The 20068-nt window shown below is 48.1% G+C and overlaps 1 protein-coding gene across 4 annotated transcripts in view; it reads right to left on the bottom strand.

The window, feature by feature from the left end:
• The window catches only part of Clstn1 (calsyntenin 1), a 64542-nt gene that overhangs the window by 19949 nt on the left and 24525 nt on the right, over positions 1-20068 (bottom strand). For 2 of the 4 annotated variants that reach the window (XM_046424518.2, XM_046424520.2), the window contains exons 2-3: positions 7529-7651; positions 188-217 (exon numbers count right to left, since the gene is read on the bottom strand). In XM_046424518.2, the coding sequence (XP_046280474.1) occupies positions 188-217; positions 7529-7651 (153 nt within the window). The remainder of the gene's footprint in view (positions 1-187; positions 218-7528; positions 7652-20068) is intronic. The other 2 variants (XM_046424519.2, XM_046424521.2) reach the window with 1 other exon arrangement.

The following is a 20068-nucleotide window of genomic DNA, read 5'->3' as shown; positions in this document are numbered from 1 at the left end:
AGATATTTCTAGCCAAGGTCTGGCTACACACAATTTCCATCAATACATTTTAAAATAGCAACAGAGTAGGAGAATAAAGGAGCAAAGGAGCATGACAGTTGCTTCTGTTTAAGGGCTGATTCCCAATTTTAAAAACAAAGTTAGTGGGTTAATATTCAGTAGAGGGAAACAAAGAACCCTTGATCACCTTCTTTGGTGACTGTCACCTCAAAACTCTCTAAAGGGAGAAAAGATAAACCCATGTCAGTAACTCAGGAAAGAGTGAAGACGGAACAATAAGGAAATAAAGTCAAAGATGAACACGTCATATTGAAAAGCTCGACACACGATTTGCAATGCACTCGGTGCCAGATGCTGGCACTGCTACCGCAGACCCATCCTCAGCGACAGGCTGAGCCCACTTACCGGGAGCTACTCAGGAGAAAGGCTGTGCGAGCTGGCCTGACACCCCCAGGTGTCTTCAGGATTTCCTTTTAATGATACTTTGATGATGATTATGTGTTTCCATTTTCCAGCTGTTCTCTTAGCTGGGATCTGGTAATATTCCCCTCATCATTAGGTTTAATGAAACCGACATTTGGAGCCAAAGGTTTTACCCTTTGTTCTGACTAATAGCCAGGTCTTCCCATCTAAGCACCCAACCAAGGCGACCAATAGCCCTCTGCGATGGAACACCAGCCTCACTGGGCAGAGGCCAGGCAGAACTGGCCATTAGTTTTGCTCCATGAGAACTCCCTTCTCCAAGGTCAACACCGACCCTGCCAGCCTCCCCATGACCTGGAGATGGGCAGCATGCAGCCCCAACCAGCCTAGCCGTCACAGACACAGCCCACCTCCTCCTCTGCCAGAGGGAGTGCCCCTCCTTTTCGAACGTCACCATGGAATCCCCTGAACAACACTGCTCCATTTTCTTGTGTTTTAAAGGTTTTAATATGGTGTCATGTAGTCTGCAGTGTTTTATGACTTACTTCCTCACAGCCTGGGCACCTAAGACTCACTCATCCTGTGGACCGCCAAGAACGGCTGGTGACTCTCACTGCCACTCGGTGGCCACAGCCTGCAGGGCAAAACAGGTGGGGTGCACCGCTGCTGTCACAGAGCAAGCGTTCTCCATCACGTCAACACACTGCAGTCCCAGGACTCTGCTGCACAGGAACAGCACAGTCACGGCAGCTCTGTCCAAGCTTGCTGCTCACATGCAGGAGACCCCTCAGACCCGCTCTGCCCAAGGTGGGAGCCGCTTGGCTAAAATTCACATTAAAACAATATTAAGTCTTCAGTTCCTTGGCCATGCTGGCCACATCTCAAGTGCCAGCTAGCCACGTGGGGGATGGGGGTAGACGTGCAGCACCCCTCTCCCCGCAAGGTCCAAGGGACGCCTGCCCTGGAGCAGGGCTCTGCACACTGTAGTTTCTCGGCCAATTTCACTCTGTCTTTGTATTTGAATGGCCTGTGTTCTAAGAATGTTTTTTTGCCTTTTTAAACAATATTTTATAACATGAGAAAACTTTCTAGTGAAATCAAACTTCAGTTTCCACGAGTAGCATTTTATCAGCTCATGGCTGTCCTCTGTTTAGGTCGGGCCTCGGGCTCCTACCACAGCAGAGCTTGCTCCAGATTTACAGAGTTGCAAAACACCTGGTGGCCGGCAGGGCCCAAAGCAGCCCAGCAGAGCTGCTTCTGGCCGGTGCCCAGGCTGGCATGGCTGGCACACCAACTATGCTGACTGTGAAAATACCTAAGAAGCTGTGAGTGCCGCTGCTTTTTCCAGCAGACTTTCCTGGAAAAAGTCTGCCGACCCCTGCTCTAGAGATGACCTGTGAGCAGACCTGAAGGTCGAGGCGATGCCCAGCAGCTTTCCGGGTTGTGCTAATTCACGATGCTTACACTCTTTGGGTGTACATGAGTATCCCATAATATGTTTTAAAATAACTCAAGTTGCCCATAGAAAACTCAGTCTGACCTGGGGTTGACTTTTCTAGAGAAAACACAGTGAGGCAGCTGCCTATCATCTGAACTGGCGTTATTGACCACGGCTGCAGTGTTTTCCTGACCAGAGCCACCAGGCCTTTGGTAGGCATGGATTAAGCCCCCTGTGATTTAACATCTGGCCTGAGTGGGGCCACCAACACAAACCAATGCCACATGGGGTTCAAAGACACTTGCCACTTAAGCATAGTCTTTTATTTGGAAATGAGGTCTCACTATGTTGACCAGGCTATGCCCAAGTAATCCTCCTGCTTCAGACTCCCAAGGAGCCAGGACTAGAGTGTGCTGACCTTGACTGACCATGGGTCAACCAGGAGGGACAGAGCTGTCTGCCAACAGAGGGAAGCCCTTTTCATCTTTCTTTTGGGATGAGGGGTAGGAGTCTGGGGTGTAGAAGGGCCCTGGATGTTTCAACTGTAGACTCCAAGTGTGCAGGGAACACTTCATTGGTAAAATAGTGTCTGAGTAGAGACCTGAGAAAATTAAGGGAGCAAACCCCATGATTCTCTTGGAAAGAGAATTAGGTGCAAAGGCCCTGAGGCAGGAATGAGGAGGTCTTGCTGCTGGCTCCATGTGGCTGCTGACCTGAAAACAAGTCTATCAGAGGGCCCAGACAGTGGCCTGAGTAACCCAGCAAGGGACGCCCTCTGCCAATCTGGGAAAGGCTGGGAGGGAGGCCTGGGGAGGACAGGAGCTGGGCTCTGGTTCTGAGCATGAATTGTATTGCAATATGTTGGGGGCAGTCTTGGGACAGTGACTCAAAGGTACGACCCTCAAATGTAAGAACATAAAATCCCTGGAAACATCACGGAGTTCCAGGCTGCTCTCAGGATCTGCTCCATTCATAGAAAGACGGGCAGAACGTGTAACTGCATCTTTCCCACATTTCCCTGTGATTTTAAGGATTTAAGCAGCTACTTCAGTGGGCTCCACCCACAGGATTTGGTGCCTCAAATACGCTGGGTCCTATTAAACCCGAGCGAGGCCAGGTCCTTTGCCTGTGATGACTGATAAACCACCAGCCGGCCAGCAGCCTCAAGAGCAGGACAGCCAGGGTTTGGCCTTGGGCAGACTTGGGTCTTCCACGGCTGAGAGCACCACTGGGCCCAGGCAGCCTTCTGTCTGCCCAGGACTCTGACTATAATGGGGCAAAGATGGGGTGGGGGTGAGCAGCGAGACCTGAAAAGGAGGCGCCAGGGTTGATTATAGGAAAGGCAGGACTTGAGGACCAGCTGGAGCAGAGGCTGCATCTGGGCAGCCCGTAGGTCTTGGCTCCCCAGACGCGGAGGGAGGAAAAGGCTTGGGGAGATGCTCAGGGCTTGAGTTACTCACCCTGGCGTCCCGCTTGTCTGGAGTACCTAAAGCCAAGCCCAGGTGTGGCTTCACCCAGACACCTCCACGCCCCCTCTGACAGTCCTAATGTGACTAAAAGGAACTCACAGCTCCTTCGGTATCTTCAGTCAGCACAGTCGGCGTGCCAGCTGTGCCAGCCTGGGTGCGGACCAGACCCTCCAGGCTCCTTTCCTTGTCCATCTCCCCTCCTCCTTAGCTCCTCTGACCTCATCTAAATAACCAAAGAGGTTTTAACTAGAGAATTTTTCACAAGCAAAACATGAAGAGTGTGAAACAGAGCCGAGACCTGCCTTCTCCACCCGGTCATGTAGGGGCTCTCAGCTGGCTGTTGGCACCGGTCTTCACTGCCTCCTCTGTCCCCTCCAGGTTCCCTAGCATCAAGCAGCCTTGCCGCTCTTCCCACGTCCTCTTCCTATCTCAGGTTGGCTCCAACTCCACTCTCTTCCCCAAGCAGCAGGGCTCCCAAGCCTCTCCCGGGCCCTGGGCACCCTGCCTTTACAAGGATATGGTTTCCTTTGCTCCTCAAGAAGTTCCCGGTGCTGGTTCTAGTTGAGGTGCTCTGGTTGCAAGCAACAGAATCTCGTCTATCTAACTTAGGCAAAAGGGAATCTATTGGAATGTCATTGGGAACTCATGGAATTGACTTGGGAACAGCCAAAAACCAAGGCACTCACGATATTTCTGTCTCAGCCTCCCAAGCCGCTAGGATTTTAGGTGTGTGCCACCACCCCTAGCTATTTTTTTCTGCACTGGGATTGAACCCAGGGGTGCCCTACCACTGAGCCACATCCCCAGCCCCTTTTATTTTTCATTTTGAGGCAGATTCTCACTAAATTTCTGAGACTGGCCTTAAAGTTGAGATTATCCTACCTTAGCCTCCCAAAAACTGGGATTACAAACATATGCCATGGCACTTGGCTCTGAAAATATATATATATATTTTTTTATATTTATTTTTTAGTTATCGGCGGACACAACATCTTTGTTTGTATGTGGTGCTGAGGATCGAACCCGGGCAGCACGCATGCCAGGCGAGCACGCTACTGCTTGAGCCACATCCCCAGCCCCTGAAAATATATTTTAAAAAGATTCCACTATTAATAATAAACCTTCTAGAAGGAGATGCTGGTTGACGGCTGAACAGTATGGTAAATACCGTATACTAAAAAACCAATGGATGAGCCAGAAGCGGTGACACAAGTTTGTAATTCCAGTGTCTCAGGAAGCTGAGGCAAGAGGGTCACAAGTTCAAAGCCAGCCTCAGCAACTGAGCAAGACCCTGTCTTTTTTTTTTTAATTTATTTATTTAAAAAAAAAATTTTTAGTTGTAGATAGACACAATACCTTTTTATTTTATAAATTTATTTTTACGTGGTGCTGAGGATCGAACCTGGGGTCTCGCACGTGCTAGGTGAGTGCTCTACCGCTGAGCCCCAGCCCCGGCCCAAGACGCTGTCTTAAAATAAAAAAATAAAAAGGGCTGGGGATGTGTCCCAGTGGTAAAGCACCCCTGGGCTCAATCCCCAGTACCCAAAACAACAACAACAACGAATGGATGGATGGCAACAGCAAAGAGTGGCTTCCACAGTACACACATCTTGTGTCCAGAAAAGAGAGGCGAGGAAGGAACACAGACGAGGACTGCTCCATGAAGACCTCCAGAGGGAGGGCTGGGCCAGGGCTCAGCGCAGAGCGCTCGCCTAGCTCGGTGAGGCCCGGGGTTCGGTCCTCAGCACCACATGAAAATAAATAAATAAAACAAAGGTATGTGTCCAACTACAAATAAGAAAAAAAAAATTAAACAACAACAACAAAAAACCCTCCAGAGGGAAAACAATGGCTTATTTGTCTGCTATGGCAAAGACAATCCAGCTACAACTGTGGCTTGGGTCTAAATTGCTTCTCTGTGTAGTTTTTTTAAAATCCGAATATGTAATTCTTATACATCAATTTTTAAAATCCTGAGGATCCTCAAAAACAAACTCAAAAAGTATTATTTCATCCATAACACATTCAGCTTGATAGGTGATACAATAAAATCCAAAGAGAAAGAAAAAAACCAAGTGATTGCTTCACATCTGTGACCTTTTCCTTCAAAGCTGGCACAGGATGTCCATTTCACTTCCTACTTCCCTATGACCTCCCGCAGCGACAAATGCAGCTACGTCATCGGGCCAAGAGCCATCCCCCTGGGCTGGAGTCCTGACTGCAGCACACCAGCTGTGTGACCCACAGCTAGGAACTTAACTGCTCTGAGCCACAGTTTCCTCTCTTTAAAATAGGACCAGGCAGGGCGGGGTGGCACTCATCTGTAATTCCAGCAGCTCACAAGGCTGAGACAGGATTGTGAGCTCAAAGCCAGCCTCAGCAACGGGAGAAGTGCTCAGCAACTCAGTGAGACCCTGTCTCTAATGAAATATGAGATAGAGATGGGGACGTGCCTCAGTGGTTGAGTGCCCCCTGAGTTCAATCCCTGGTACCGCCCCCACCAAAATAAATTTAAAAAATGGGAATGTCAGAAAGAAGGGTACCACCTTGCAGGCTGGGGAGGGTTACCACTCTTTTTGTTTGTTTTGGGGGAAGTTTTTGGTACTAGGGATTGATTCTAGGGGTACTTAACCACTGAGCCACATCCCCAGCCCTCTTTGTTTCGAGACAGAGTCTCCCTAAGTTACTTAGGACCTCACTAAATTCCTGAGGCGGGCTTTGAACTTGGCGATCCTCCTGCCTCAGCCTCACGAGCCACTGGGATTACAGGCGTGCACCACCGCACTGATTCCTACTTGTAAAGCATCTGGACGGATCCTGTTACAAATGCTGTATGGGCAAAGGTGCTATCAGTACACGTGGACCACGCTCCACAGGCCCCACACGGTGGTGGACGAGGCACTCATGCCACATTCCAGAGGAAGGACAGACCAGTGACCACACAGGTATGCCCGGGCTATGCTCACGCAGGTCTATAGGACACTGACCGTGGCCAGCAGGCAATGTGAAAACGACTTCCAACTTGGGGAACCAGCAATGTAATACCACCCGGCTGCTGGACACAAGCGCTTGAGTGTCCAAGGCCTCCTCTCAGGTCTGTGGACAAGCATAACTTGCTCTGTCCCCCATGCTGACACACACAGCACAAGCTGGCCCCAGGCTGTTCTTCTGCAATGGAAGTGGCACAGAAGAGAACAAACTGCAAGTTCATTTCTCCAGCAAGGCTTCCGAAACAACCTCACACGTGTCCCTTAGTTTGCTAAAGTGAAATTAACAGGCTGGGGTCGTGGCTCAGTGGCAGAGCACTTGCCTGGCATGTATGAGGCAATGGATTCGATCCTCAGCACCACATACCAACAAATAAATTATTTTTTTAAAAAGATAATTTTAAATAAATAAATCAAGTCAAATTAACGAATGACACATTTAAATGAGCACATCCAACTGCTCCTAGTTTTGCCCAGGCAAACAGAGCACTCTTTAATAGGGAGTTTTGATCTGCAGAAAGTCACGTAAAAACTGCCCTTTAAACATTAACTTCTCAATGTCGTTCCGACTCTGAGGACAAGAAAGGGTGAGGCAGCACGTCCCTCCACCAGTTCAGGCCAGTTTGATTTGGAAAGTGCCACCAAGTGTCAACAGCACGGACCGCCGGACCGCCGCCTCAGGATGGAAGTCTCCTGGAGGTGTGTCTCCAGGAAGGTACAGGTGTAGGCCACAGCCTTACGAACCCCAAGCTGAGCCTACTAAAAGTGAACCTGGGCAAAAGTCTCCATCAAGACCGTTCAGCATTTTCAGTCTTTACAGGTAACTAAAACCTAGGTTCAGGAAATGCTGGGCTGGGAGTCTCTGGGGCCTTGATAGGCAAGGGAGTGGGTGAGAAGGCCCCCAAGGGCTGCTCCTCATCACCACCCTCAGCCACTGTGCCCGCTGCAGCTGGAGATCCACGGGTCCAGACACCATCCACCCAGCTGCATCAAGCTGAGGCACGTAACGCTGTAGTGAAGTTAAGTATTTTGCTTTTCAACAACCAGAACAGGTTTTTGTAGTGACTACCAAGAGAAAAACACATCGCCTCAGAACCAGGGCAGGGTTCAGCTACCGAGACACTCCCAAACAGGCTCAGAGCCATCCTAACAGGTGCTGAAGCTCCCCTCCAGTCCAGGTTGGCCAAGAGGGACGAGACCCACATGCCTACCTGCAAAATGCAGAGGAGCATCTTTATCCAGGGCGATCAGCGGGGGATCAAGCAGCACCGTGTTGTCGTTCTCGGTGACGATGCCATGGTAAGTGGGCTCCAGCCACGGCTTGTGTTTGTTGACTGGGTTGAAAACAAAGCAGAAGGAAACAGGGGAGGTTAGGGTTACTGTTGTGAAGCGCACGGTCTTTGAAGACACACTTGTTTTTTTCCTTCTCTCTTTTGTGGAGCTAGGGAGGAGGCAGTGGGCCTTGTGTGTGCCAGGTGAGCTCTCCACCACTAAGCCACACTCCAGAGCAAACCTATGTAAAACAAAACTCCCACTAGACCGCATTTGGTTGTAGTGTTCAGTATTGAAACCAAATAAGACAAAATCCTAAAATTCTAGAGTTAGTCCTGTAGAATTCATCTGTCCATGAAGCAACTGGAAATAAGAAAGAAACTGCTCTAGAAATTAAGATGAAAAAAAGGATCAGTGGCTACAAACTCAAACTACTTGTTTTTAGCCAGTCACAGGTGTTTACAAAGAACAATGCTCTTCTTTACATCACCATTGCTTAATTACTGCCGTGTCATTTTAAATCTTCATTACAAAAAAAATGCAAAAGCTGAAAAATACTGATTAATATAAAACTACAAATATATTAAAATAAAACTAAATGCAAAATTTCTTTTAAAAAAATGAAAAAAAAAAAGAGTGTTTAAGAATAATTGCACTTGAGCATCACCAACTTGGGGTCAGATTCTGGCGCCCTTTTATGAGCCAGGTGACCTTGAGCACAGCAAAGAGCCTCTCAATCGGGATTTCCTCCTCTGTAAACCAGGACCGCCCTCCTCACAAGGGGTGGATCTCCTTCTGGACAGGCGCTGGAGCTGCTGTTCTGGCCTCTGCTCGGCCACTATCTCTTTGGCTCTTGTGTGCTTTGCTTTGCCTGGGGTGGGCTCAGGGTCTGTGCAGGACTTCCTCCAGGTTCTGGCCACCGGGTCCCCTGAGCTGGCTGTGCCCAGCTTCTTGTGACTCCTGCACAGTGTGGCTCCTTTTTCTCTCCTTTCTACCTCAGAAGTGCCAAGGCCCCCCCACCAAACGACTAACTAGGGCCCATGTCATTGAAGCTCATCGGAAAAGTGTGAGGACTTGATTTCGAGCCCAGTCTATTGGCCAAATGAATCCTTTGAATTCTTTTCTGCAGGTGCAAATCAACCCAGAAGCATCCAATGTCACCATGTGATACTACAGTCATACATCACACTGGTGACATTTCAAGAAACCAAATATGTGATGGAGGTCCCATGAGACTGTACCGTCTGGTGGCTTTGCAGCCCTCTTGGTTTGTGTACACACACTCTGTGAGGCCCACACAAAGCTGGGACCGCCTGACCTGCCCCTGCTGTTAAGCAATGTGCTTCTCCACTGCTGTGCAGTGACAGGAGCCCCTGGGCCTTGCCTATCCTTTCCTCAGATAGCTGAAGAGTCTGGAGTGAGCAGGCATGTGGGGGCCTGTGTGTGCAAGGGAAGAGACCAGAACAAAGCCGTCTGCTCACCAACCGAAGACACTGGCACCAGATACACCTGCACAGCACACCCAGCCCACAGCAAATCCCCCGGCCTCCGCTTTCAAAACAAGGCCAATCCCTGGAGTAGGTCTGGAGAGCACGGAGATGTTGTACTTGGCAACATGAACAGCTCTAGAGGCTGCAAAATGAATTTGGCACTCCTGAACTAGGCTCCAAAATGGGAACGATAGGAAACTTTATGTTACGTATATTTTGCCACAATTTTAAAAAATCCACACACGTGAATAATCCAGGATAAAGCAATGTCCTGTCACCTCTATGCTCACCTCGGCTGTCAGCAGTCCAGTAACCCTCTCCCCACCTCCACCCACCGTCACTCCTCCACGGGGCAGGGAGGACATCGGGACTCCTCCACAGTGGTGGTTCTCAACCCTTGTAGTTTCTAAGCCCACTAACAACAAAAATCATGGACCGCCTCTGCGACGTCCGTGCCTGTCCATCTATCAACTTCACTGTATTAGAAATTAAAACCGGGAAAAAATATTTATCCATTCTTTAAAAAAAAAAAAAAAAACAACTTATTTTTAACATAATATTTTTATGATGATAACTTTTTTTTTTAAATACTGGAGATTGATCCCAGGTGCTTTACCAGGGAGCTATATCCCCAGCCCTTTTTGAGAATCTTACTATACTACTGAGGATGGCCTCAAATTTTTGATCCTCCTGCCCCAGCTTTCCCAGTCACTGGGATTACAGCCATGTGCCACCACACCCAGTAATAAGCATACTTTTAAAAACAATGTTCACCAAGAAAAGCAGCATGTCGTACGTTTCTGCAAACCTTCTTGCCATCTGGCTTACAGAGCCAGCTGGGCTCCCATCTACCCAGACATGCATCCTGCCCCACGCTGCCCCTGCAGCACTCCATTGCACATTCGGGAGGAGGGGAGAAGATGGACTCCGCCCCAGTGCCTCACTTTGGTTTTGGTGCACGGCCTCTTCCAGCTCCCTGCAGCAGCTCACATCTCCCACCCTCCATCTGTGCCCCAAGCAGGGAGAAGATGGACCCCTGGAACCCAGCCACCTGGGTGAACCCTGCCTGGGCCCTGCCCAACCTGCACATGTGGGCCTCGGTATCCTTATTTGTAAAATAGGACAATGACTCTGGAAGGTGACAGTCAACGCACCCAGTGCTCAGGACAGCCCGGCACTCAGGACAGGTGGAGGAGGCTGCGGTCCTAGCCCACCAGACCCTGTGAGGGCATGGCCTTCTGTGCTGCTCGTTCTAATACCCTGGCACTGTGCTGAGCACCAACTTGCTGAGGCCCTACTGGTGCAGAGAGGGACAGACAAGGAGCCTCGTGGGGTACAAATGAAACCAGCTGTCCTGCTCTGGACTCTCCCGCAGAGAAGACGAGAAGACGGCTCTGGAGCTAGGAGCTGGTTCGACTTGGGGTTTAGCACGGGAGGGTGCCCCTGGCTTCTGGAAGGGGTGCTCTAAACAAGGAAGCTGGGAAATCCAGAAGCAGCACAAGAACCAAAGAGGTCAAAAGAGAGCTTCTGGGAAAGGCTACTCTGGTTCAATTACGGGGGACTCAATATGAGATTCAACCCAGATGACAGAGACCAAATTCAAAATGTCTTTGAGACTTGTCCTGTCCCTCCCATGAGGTGCTCCTGGAACGGGGATCTGGCGAGGAGAACCTGGCAGCACTACAGCCCTCCTCCATGATGTACCACAGTTCCGGAACTGGCCTCACAGCAGCCTTCCGTCCCAGAGAGTCCGTGGGAGCAGAGTGCAGCTCCACTCTGCACTGGGTTGGACGCCTCACCTCTGTTGGGCCTCAGCATCCTCTCCAGGCCTCTTCTTAAGTGAACTGTGCTGTGACGCACATAGGCTGAGACTCGCCTGCAGTAGCCAGCATAGGGAAACAGACCATCGTAAACTACGAGTGTGGGGCTGGGGATGTGGCTCAAGCGGTAGCGCGCTCGCCTGGCATGCGTGCGGCCCGGGTTCGATCCTCAGCACCACATACAAACAAAGATGTTGTGTCCGCCGAAAACTTAAATAAATAAATGTTTAAAAAAAAAAAAAAAAAACTACGCGTGTGGCTGGGCGCAGTGGTGCACATCTATGATCCCAGCAACTTGGAGGCTAAGGCAGGAGGGCTACTCCTCTGAATAAAGGCCAGCCTCAGCAACTTAGCAGGACTTTGCTTCAAAATAAAAACAAAAAGGGCTAGGGATGTGGCTCAGTGGTAAAGCCCCTGGAACTACACCGAAAAAATTGAATTTAAACAGTATGAGCATTCTCCAAACGCTGCATTGTTTATCATCAATCTCTCACTTTAAAACAGTTTGATTTGCCATTAATAACAATACATGATTACAATCTGTTTTAATACTTTTAATATTTTAATAAAATCGCAAGCAGGATAATAAGACTAATGAATCATTCCGGTATTTGAGTCCATAAAACTCCTGAAAAACTAAATGAATTTATTGCCTTTATTAACCCACTGGGAATTGAAGACACTAGGCAGAGAAACCTGCTGGAGGCCTGCAGGGACAGAACTGTGACCTGCTGTCTTAAGGAAAGGCCTACAGCCTAAAATGGCTGTGGGTTCAGGGGAAGTAACTTCATAGCTATAGTCCCAGCTCTTTTATCTTTCCCAGCATTCTAATTTTATAATTCAAAATTTCTAAATTGCTCCTTTAAGCTAGCAGAACAATGAATAGATCTGGCCAGTTCCAGAGACTGAACTTTTCAATATTTAATGAATGGTATTTTTAATATTTCATCACATTCAATTTGCATTATAAAACATTCATAAGCACAAGTGACTGATGTTTCTGTAATCATTTCCCCCCCCAAAAATCACCAAGACAAGAGACCACTGGCCCTAAGTGTAGGGATGTATCACGCTAGTAGCCTGTTTATACTTAACTCATGTCATCACATCCGAGACCATTAAAAAACAACTATATTTGGAAGAGTACAGCACTAATTTAAAATAATGAACTGGCAAAGCTGGCAGCCAGACCCGGAAGCACAGGGCACGTCTGGGATACACATTCATTATTTTAGGACGTCACTACTTTTGTTGTGGTCTCAGTGGATTTTATTCTTATAGATTGTCATAGATTTTTAAATCAAGATGAACAAAAATCAACTCAGGGTTAACTTTACGTATAAGCTATGTTCATGGTTCTGAAGTAGCTCATTGGCAGAGTGCTCCCAGCACACAAAAGGCCCTGGGTTCTATCCTCAGCACTGGAAAAAAGAAAATCTTTTTTTTCAAAAGTTATGCATCCTGGGGCTGGGGTTTGACCCTCAGCACTGCATAAAAATAAATAAGATGAAGGTATTGTGTCCATCTACAAATTAAAAAAAAAATGTTTTGCATCCTGAGCACACCCCAAATCGTGGGATAAAGAGTGGCAGGTCCTTCACCCGAGTGGTAAGCAGGAGAGTCCAGTAGGCTAGTCTAGAGCCTGTATGCTGACCACAGCGTGCCTTGGTGCTCCAGACGGCACCCTGGACATCAACCCACCACCACAAACCATTCCCTTCTTATTTACTCATTTCTAAGCAGAACTCCACTATTTCCAAATAAGATTTGATGTGTGCTCCTCATTCACTCACCTGGGTGTGTCATATGGTTAAATAATAATAGCTGAATGTTTCCCAAGATTGCACATTTCACCTATAAATCCTAGAAGATTTTGACCTTGATCCAGCAGAAGCATCTGAAACTAAGGAATACTGCCACCAGGTGGCGACAGGTATCCCCAGCTGCAGGCTCCAAATCACCCCTCTACACATCCTGCTGCTTGGAAGCCTTAGGCCCTCTGTTGAGATGTATGTTAAATCTGTGTTTAAACTATATGTTTAAAATCTCCAGCTGATTCCTTTTCTCAAAATACATTTGGAGTTGGGTGTGATGGCACACGCCTGTCATTCCAGCAGCACAGGAGGCTAAAGCAGGAGGATCACAAGTTCAAAGTCAATCTCAACAACTTAGCAAGACTTGGTCTCAAAAATGATTAGAAAACAAAAAAGGGTTGGGGATGTGGCTCACTGGTTAAGCACCTCTGAGCTCAATCTCTGGAACCCCACTCCCTCAAATTGGAATAGGTATGAGATTCACACAGTTTCGAAACCAAAATATAAGAAGACAACCCCTAGTGCTTCCAAGTACCATCCTTAGCTATGAATTCTTTTTTATAAGTATTTATTTTTTTAATTTTTTTTTTAATATTTATTTTTTAGTTTTCGGCGGACACAACATCTTTGTTTGTATGTGGTGCTGAGGCTCGAACCCGGGCCGCACGCATGCCAGGCAAGCACGCTACCACTTGAGCCACATCCCAGCCCCTATTTTTTTAGTTTTTAAGGTGCACACAATATCTTTATTTCATTTTTATGTGGTGCTGAGAATCGAACCCAGTGCCTCACACATGCTAGGCGAGCGTGCTACTACCACTTGAGCCACATCCCCAGCCCCTTAGCTATGAATTCTTAAGTTAGGCTCAGTCACCCTGGCCCTTCCAACCAGTCCTTTAACTTCTCAGATACTGATAGCAGGTCAGCTGGTGCCAAACTCCTTTCCTGAAGACCCTAGTGCATGGGGTTCGCTGCAAGGGGCTTTCTCTCATGCCACCCGAGCCACCTCTGCTGGACAGCAACACCCGTCTGCATTCCAAAAAGGCATGACTACACAGAGAGTACACAGGAAGCATGGTGGTGAGCAAGAGGGGCAAGGCGCTCAGTGACAGGCACTCAAACAGCCTCCATCTCCAGTGTGCCTGAATCTCTCATGAGAGGGACACAGGTCGCAGATGCTCCTAGCTTAAGGTCAAGAGCCACAGGCCTTGCTGAAGTCATAGGGTAGGGAGGTACAATGCCACCAGGAGTCCGGAAGGCAGAGCACATGTATAGGGATGACCAGAACTAGCAAGCACGTGAACCCGAGTTAAGGGGTACAGAAGGCACACAGGAAGGAACAGACATGGCTCACTCCAGCACAAGCAAGACCAAGACCATGCCCCTCCAAGAATGTGAGGAGGAGGGCTGCACCTGACCCGCAGCACCAGCACTGTGGGCGCCTCTGCACACAGACTGCAGGCAGAGGCCTTCTGGGGTAGGATAGGAAGGGCAGGAGCCTTGGAGTTGGAAGGAACTTGGCTGATGTGCAAATCCTGCTTGTTTGCCCCGTACACGGAAGCTGTTCATGTGTGTGGCTTTGTTTGCTTGCTTTTGCAGGGCTGGGGATGGAATCCAAGGCTTTGAGTCTGCTAGGTGAGAGCCAGGAACACACTGCTTATCCACCCTCTCAGGTGACAGCGCCGCCTTCCTCCCTGGCTTTCTTGTGAGGACATGAGTGACATGAGTGAAGGCCCCCAGCTCCCTGTCACCAGCCACTAAACAAGTATTTCTAATAAGTTCATCACAAGCAAGAGCTAAAGAAAGGCAGAAAGACCAGGACTGAGACCTGGGACTCCCAAAGCCATTCCCAAGGATACCTCCCGGTTAGCATCACCAGTTAGCAACTTAGGCTAGAGTAAATCCCACACCTCAAACCTCCTTGGAGGCCTGATTTTATCCTTTTTATTCAGCAAAGGAAAAGAGAGAGGCAGTATTATGCAAAAGTTTTACTCCAAAACAACAACAACAAAAAGACTTCAACAGAAGAGGAAACTTTAATCAACCAAAGTACTGCCCTGGGCACATGAAATTTACATAAACTCTCCTTTTCAGCTGAGGCTCTTCCCAGTAACAGGTCTGTTTACTACACCATCCATTTCTTCTAACTTTGTAAAACATTTTAAAATTACTTTTTTTTTTAAACCTAAAACCAAACATTTCCAAAGGATCTCCAAATTCTATAAACACAGGTTTAAGGGTTTCTTCATCATAATTCCAAGCAAACTCAACTTGAAGTGCTTGAAACCAGGCATGGTGGTGCACACCTGTAATTCCACCAACTCTGGAGGATGAGGCAGGAGGATCACAAATTTGAGGCCAGCCTCAGCAATTAAGCAAGACCCTGTCTCAAAAAAAAAAAAAAAAAAAAAAAAAAAGTGCTGAAGATGTGGCTCAGTGGTAAAGTGCTGCTGGCTGGGTTCAATCCCCAGAACCAAAACAAACAAACAAACAAACCGTGATATGTATTAGACACTGTTTAGACCAGGGTTTCTCAACTTCAGCACCACAGCATCCTGGGCCAGATGGTAATTCCGGCTGTGGGCTGTCTGGTGCCTTGTGGATGTTTTGCTGCACCCAGGGCTTCCAAACATTAGACAGATGCCACTGGTACCCCCCAAGTTGGACAGCCAGAGTAGTCTCTAGACACTGCTACAAACCCCAACTCCCTTGAGAATCACTGACTAGTACCTACCTAAGAAAACCAGTGTCGGCCACATTAAGACAGCAGCTTTGTAATCTGCAGGCACCGCATCAGTGTAAAAACCAAAAACACCTGCAGTTTTTTTACATTAAATGAACGAGCAGTGTGAGACTTCTGTTGACCCACGCAGGCATTGCGCACACGCACACACACGCACACACGGCCCTGCAACACTCAGCCTTATGCATCGAGTTTCTGAAAGGCGACAATGGCTTCAAAAGCAGAAGGTCTAGACCCACTGTCTGTGAGTTTGCAGGCTTGGAAACCTGCCCCAGGCATGAGCTGGCAGGCAGGCTGGCCAACACAGTTCCAGAAGTGAGGGAGCCGCAAAATGCTGGAGACAAACAGGGCAGAGCGAGAGCCAGGGCTTCTCCTGCCACCCCAGCTGGACTGAGTGGCCAACAAGGAGGGGGAAGTGAGACCAGCCCTGGCCTGACTGGGCAGCCTGAGTGGAAGCAGGGGTGAAAGAGGCTGCAGTCTGGTATCTGGGCTTCCACCCCACACAGCCAGCAGGGAACCGCCCGCCTGGGACTGAGAAGAAAGGGGTGCTGTGCTGATGGCGGGTAGAGATAGGGCCTCCAGGAGGTCGTGAGGGGCCCAGCTAGCGCCATGCTCTCTCACCACATCAAAAAGCAGCAATAGGCCCTCAAGGCCAGGCCTGGAACACGCGCCTGTCATCCCAGCGACTTGTAGGGGGCTGAGGCAGGAGGATCCCAAGTTCAAATCTAGCCTTAGCAATGTAACAAGGCCCTAAGCAACTTAGTGAGACCCTGTCTCAAAAAATAAAAAGGGTAGGGATGTGGCTCAGTGGTAGAGCACCCCTGGGCTCTGTACCCAATTTAAAAAGAAAACAAAAAAGCCATTTCTGCATTAACTGATATGATCGTGTGATTAACTGAAGGGATCATGTGTGTTGAGACAGTAGATTACTGACTTTTGAATGTTGAAATAGCCTTGTATACACGGAATAAATCCCATATGGTCGCAGTGTATAATTCTTTTTATACATCCTTCAATTTGATCTGCCAATGTTTTGTTGAGAATGGTTTTTTTGACAGTTTTACTGACATTGCTGTTCAAAAAGATTTTTTTCTCAGTATGTTTCAATTCACTTCTGTTTTGATCTGAATATTCTACTGACTTGAACATATTCAGTTTTGTTCATTCCATGTCAAATACAACACACATTTACAGAGCCCTGGCTCCCAGTCAGACACTGTGCTTGATTTTGCTTACCATTAAGACTGATTTTTCAAAAGATTTAGCTAATGTTTAGGAGAGAGACAGCAATAGTCACAGTGCTATTTTTGAGAAGTCAGGATCACAACTGTGCTTGTAAAAATTAGGATACAGGAAACAAGGCCAGGCATGGTGGCACATGCCTATAATCCCAATGGCTCCAGAGGCTGAGACAGGAGAATCGCAAGTTCAAAACCAGCCTCAACAACTTAGTGAGGCCCTAAGCAACTCAACAAGACCCTGTCTCTAAATAAAATATTAAAAAGGGGTGGAGATGTGGCTCAGTGGTTAGGTGCCCCTGGGTTTAATCCCAGGTACCAAAAAAAAAAAAAGAAAAAGAAACCAGGAAGGTCAAGCATGACAGCACATGCCTGTAATCCCAGCAGCTCTGGAGGCTGAAGCAGGAGGATCACAAGTTCAAGGCAAGCCTCAGCAACTTAGTGAGACCCTGTCTCAAAATACGAAAATAAAAAGGGCTAGGATGTAACTCAGCTATAAAGTGCCCCTCAGTTCAATCCCCAGTACAAAAAAAAAAACACACACCCAGGAAGAATTAATGTTTCTGCTGTTAAATCTAAATGCTAAACACAACATCCCGAAAGACAAATAACAGTTAACTGAAAGTTTAGAATGATAGGACCTTCTAAAGCCAAGGTCACAACATTTTCAGATCACAGATTCTTTTTTCTTTTTAAAAAATTTTTGAGTTGTAGGTAGACATGACACCTTTCTTCCACTTATTTATCTCTATGTAGTACTGAGAACCTGAGGACCAAACGCAGTGCCTCACATGTCCTAGGCAAGCACTCCACCACTGAGCCATAACCCGGCCGGATCATAGATTCTTTTGAGAAATATAACAAAAGCCATGAACCTCTTCCCCCAAAAAACACCTGCAAACCCACAAAATACTCAGCAGCTTTAAGGGACTTGTGACACCTGCAGAAGCCAGGCAAAAACCTCCAGAAACCTGGCCCCACTGCGCAGCACCTCCACGTGACTGGACCTCTAACTGTAAAGGAGGCTTCTGGTATGCTGGCGGTCAACAGTCTACTTGTATTTAATTGTCTTCAGCAACAACATCTTAATACTCTGCTGCTTCCCCTCGCCCTATCCCAGGAAGAAGTAGGGACACCACCTGCTGCGTCTGCAGAGGGCTTAATGGCTAGTGACACAGAAAGGCTGAAGGTAACATAGTCCACCTAGGCTGGCACAACAGTTTGCTTTGCACAGGGGCGAGGAGTGCACATGATGCTTCTGTGCTGTTTCCCAGCGGCGCTGCCCATGGGGTGTCTATTCCAGCACTGGAGGTGAAATAACCAAACATCCCTCCACTTTCTTGAGAAAGGTGAAAAGGCAGCCGGCAAGCTGGAAGGGCAGGTGGGTGGGCAGATGGACAAATGGGAAATACAGACGTTTCCCTTTGAGATGGTCCAGGCTGGTCTCCAACTCCTGGATTCAAGCACTCTGCGACCCCCTCCCTCGACCTCCAGTACTGCTGGGACTCTGGAACTACAGCCGTGTCCCATCATGCCCTTCTGGAAGCAGTTCCAGGTTTCTCTCTACAGGTTTGCTCCGCACGGCCACTGGTGCTCAGCCATCAAGGACACTTAGCATTTTTTCAGTTTTATTAGGAAAATATTCACATTGTAAAGACGCCTCCAACAAGTTTTTTAAATGTTTACATGGGGGCTGGGGATGCAGCTCAAGGCAGAGCATGTGTGCTCAACCTGTTTCCCACCCACACCAAGCTGACACCAAAGGGTTGCCCTTCAGCTAACCCTTAGCTCATTTTTCTACTGCTCAGGTTTTCACAAAAGGTTGTACTTAATTTTCCCATATCTACAAACCTTTCTAGCAGGCACATAAGAATACTTCAATGGCACCTGGGTTGGTGGCACATGCCTGTAATCCCAGCAGCTCAAAAGGCTGAGGCAGGAGGCTCACAAGTTCAAAGCTAGCCTCAGCAACTTAGTAAGGCCCTGAACAACTTAGTGAGACCTATCTTAAAATAAAAAATAAAAAGGGCTGGAGATGTGGCTCAGTGATAAAGTGCTCCTGGGTTCAATTCCCAGTACTAACAACAACAACAAAAAAAGAATATTTCAGTGGCATTAAGTGCAGAAGTTACTTTCCTAAACAACTTCTTTTTGACTCAATATTAAGATCCACTTATAAAACTAGCAGGCCAGGCTCCAATCCCAAAACCTAATGAGTAAGGCTGATGGTCTCATCTGCATTCCATGCTTACTCTGATTCGGGCTTCATGGGCAGCTCTCAAGTGTCCTGACCAAGGCCTCTATCTTCAGAAACATAATGGGATGTGTGACAGCACTCTTGTGCCTACAGAAAATAAGTTTTCTAGCAACAAAAGCTTGCTCTCCAGAAGTCCTTAAGGTGACAGCCAAGGTGCACAGGAAAGGCCATCCTTAAATGTTTTGGAAATAAGGGGTCTCCCTCCAAACTCAGCTGAAGAATCCAGATGGAGCTACTCCTGGGGACGCAGGATTCCTCTGGGTGATGGTAATCAATAACCAACAGCTTAGGTGTGGGAGCCACACCCATAGCTACAGAAGCCAGAATACCCAGAGTCAGTGCCTAAAGACACTGCTTGGTGTCTGTGGGTAGGTGTCCCAGGGAATTTGGGGGTCTTTAAGCAAGGTGGGCAGGCACTGGAGGGGTGTTCAGGGCTGCTGAGATTCCCTCAAGCTCTGCAGCCCTGGGCAGCAGCTGTCCAACACAAATGCTGAGGTGGTCTCAGGACAAGTGGTGAATGGTTGTGAAAGGAGCCTGGGAGGTGGGACAGAGTTAGAGAACGTGCCTCTTCCAGTTGTCCATCTCTGGACTAAGCAGAGGAGGAAAACAAGTATCCTAACAGCAGGGGGGCCAAACCTCGAGGGCCCTCCCCACTCAGCTGCAGCAGTGGTCCCTAGCAGGGTGGCAGGCCAACCTCTAGATGTCTCCTGCAAACTGCATCTCCTGGGCCTCTGGCAGGTCTGGTTTGGAACGTTCTCTAGGAGACTGTGACACAGTCCCCAGCAGAAAGCCACCATGTCACACCAGGCTGGTGAGCAGAGGCCGTCAGGAGCTTTCTTATCCTTACTAGGAAGTTTTTCATGTTACTCCTTAAGTGCACTGACACGCCCCCCCTCCCCCCTTGCAGCCTGGCTCCTGTAGGACACCTAATCAACACTGGTACCACAGCTGCCTCCGGCACCTGGCTTCTGCTTTAGCACAAGAGCTCACCTTAAGCAAAATCACCTCATGTGTGACTGTTAATTCTCCAAAGTGTAACAAACAGAACTTCCCATGGGAAAAGCAAACAAGACTGTGAACATTACCAGGATCATCCACTACTGTCTCTCTGTGCATG

This window comes from Marmota monax, unplaced genomic scaffold (assembly GCF_021218885.2).
Source record: "Marmota monax isolate L192 unplaced genomic scaffold, Marmota_monax_Labrador192_F-V1.1 WCK01_AAM20220418_F8-fsc00080, whole genome shotgun sequence".
NCBI lineage: Eukaryota > Metazoa > Chordata > Mammalia > Rodentia > Sciuridae > Marmota > Marmota monax.
Note: the sequence above shows the minus strand (reverse complement) of the source record. Positions and strands in the feature narration are given on the sequence as shown.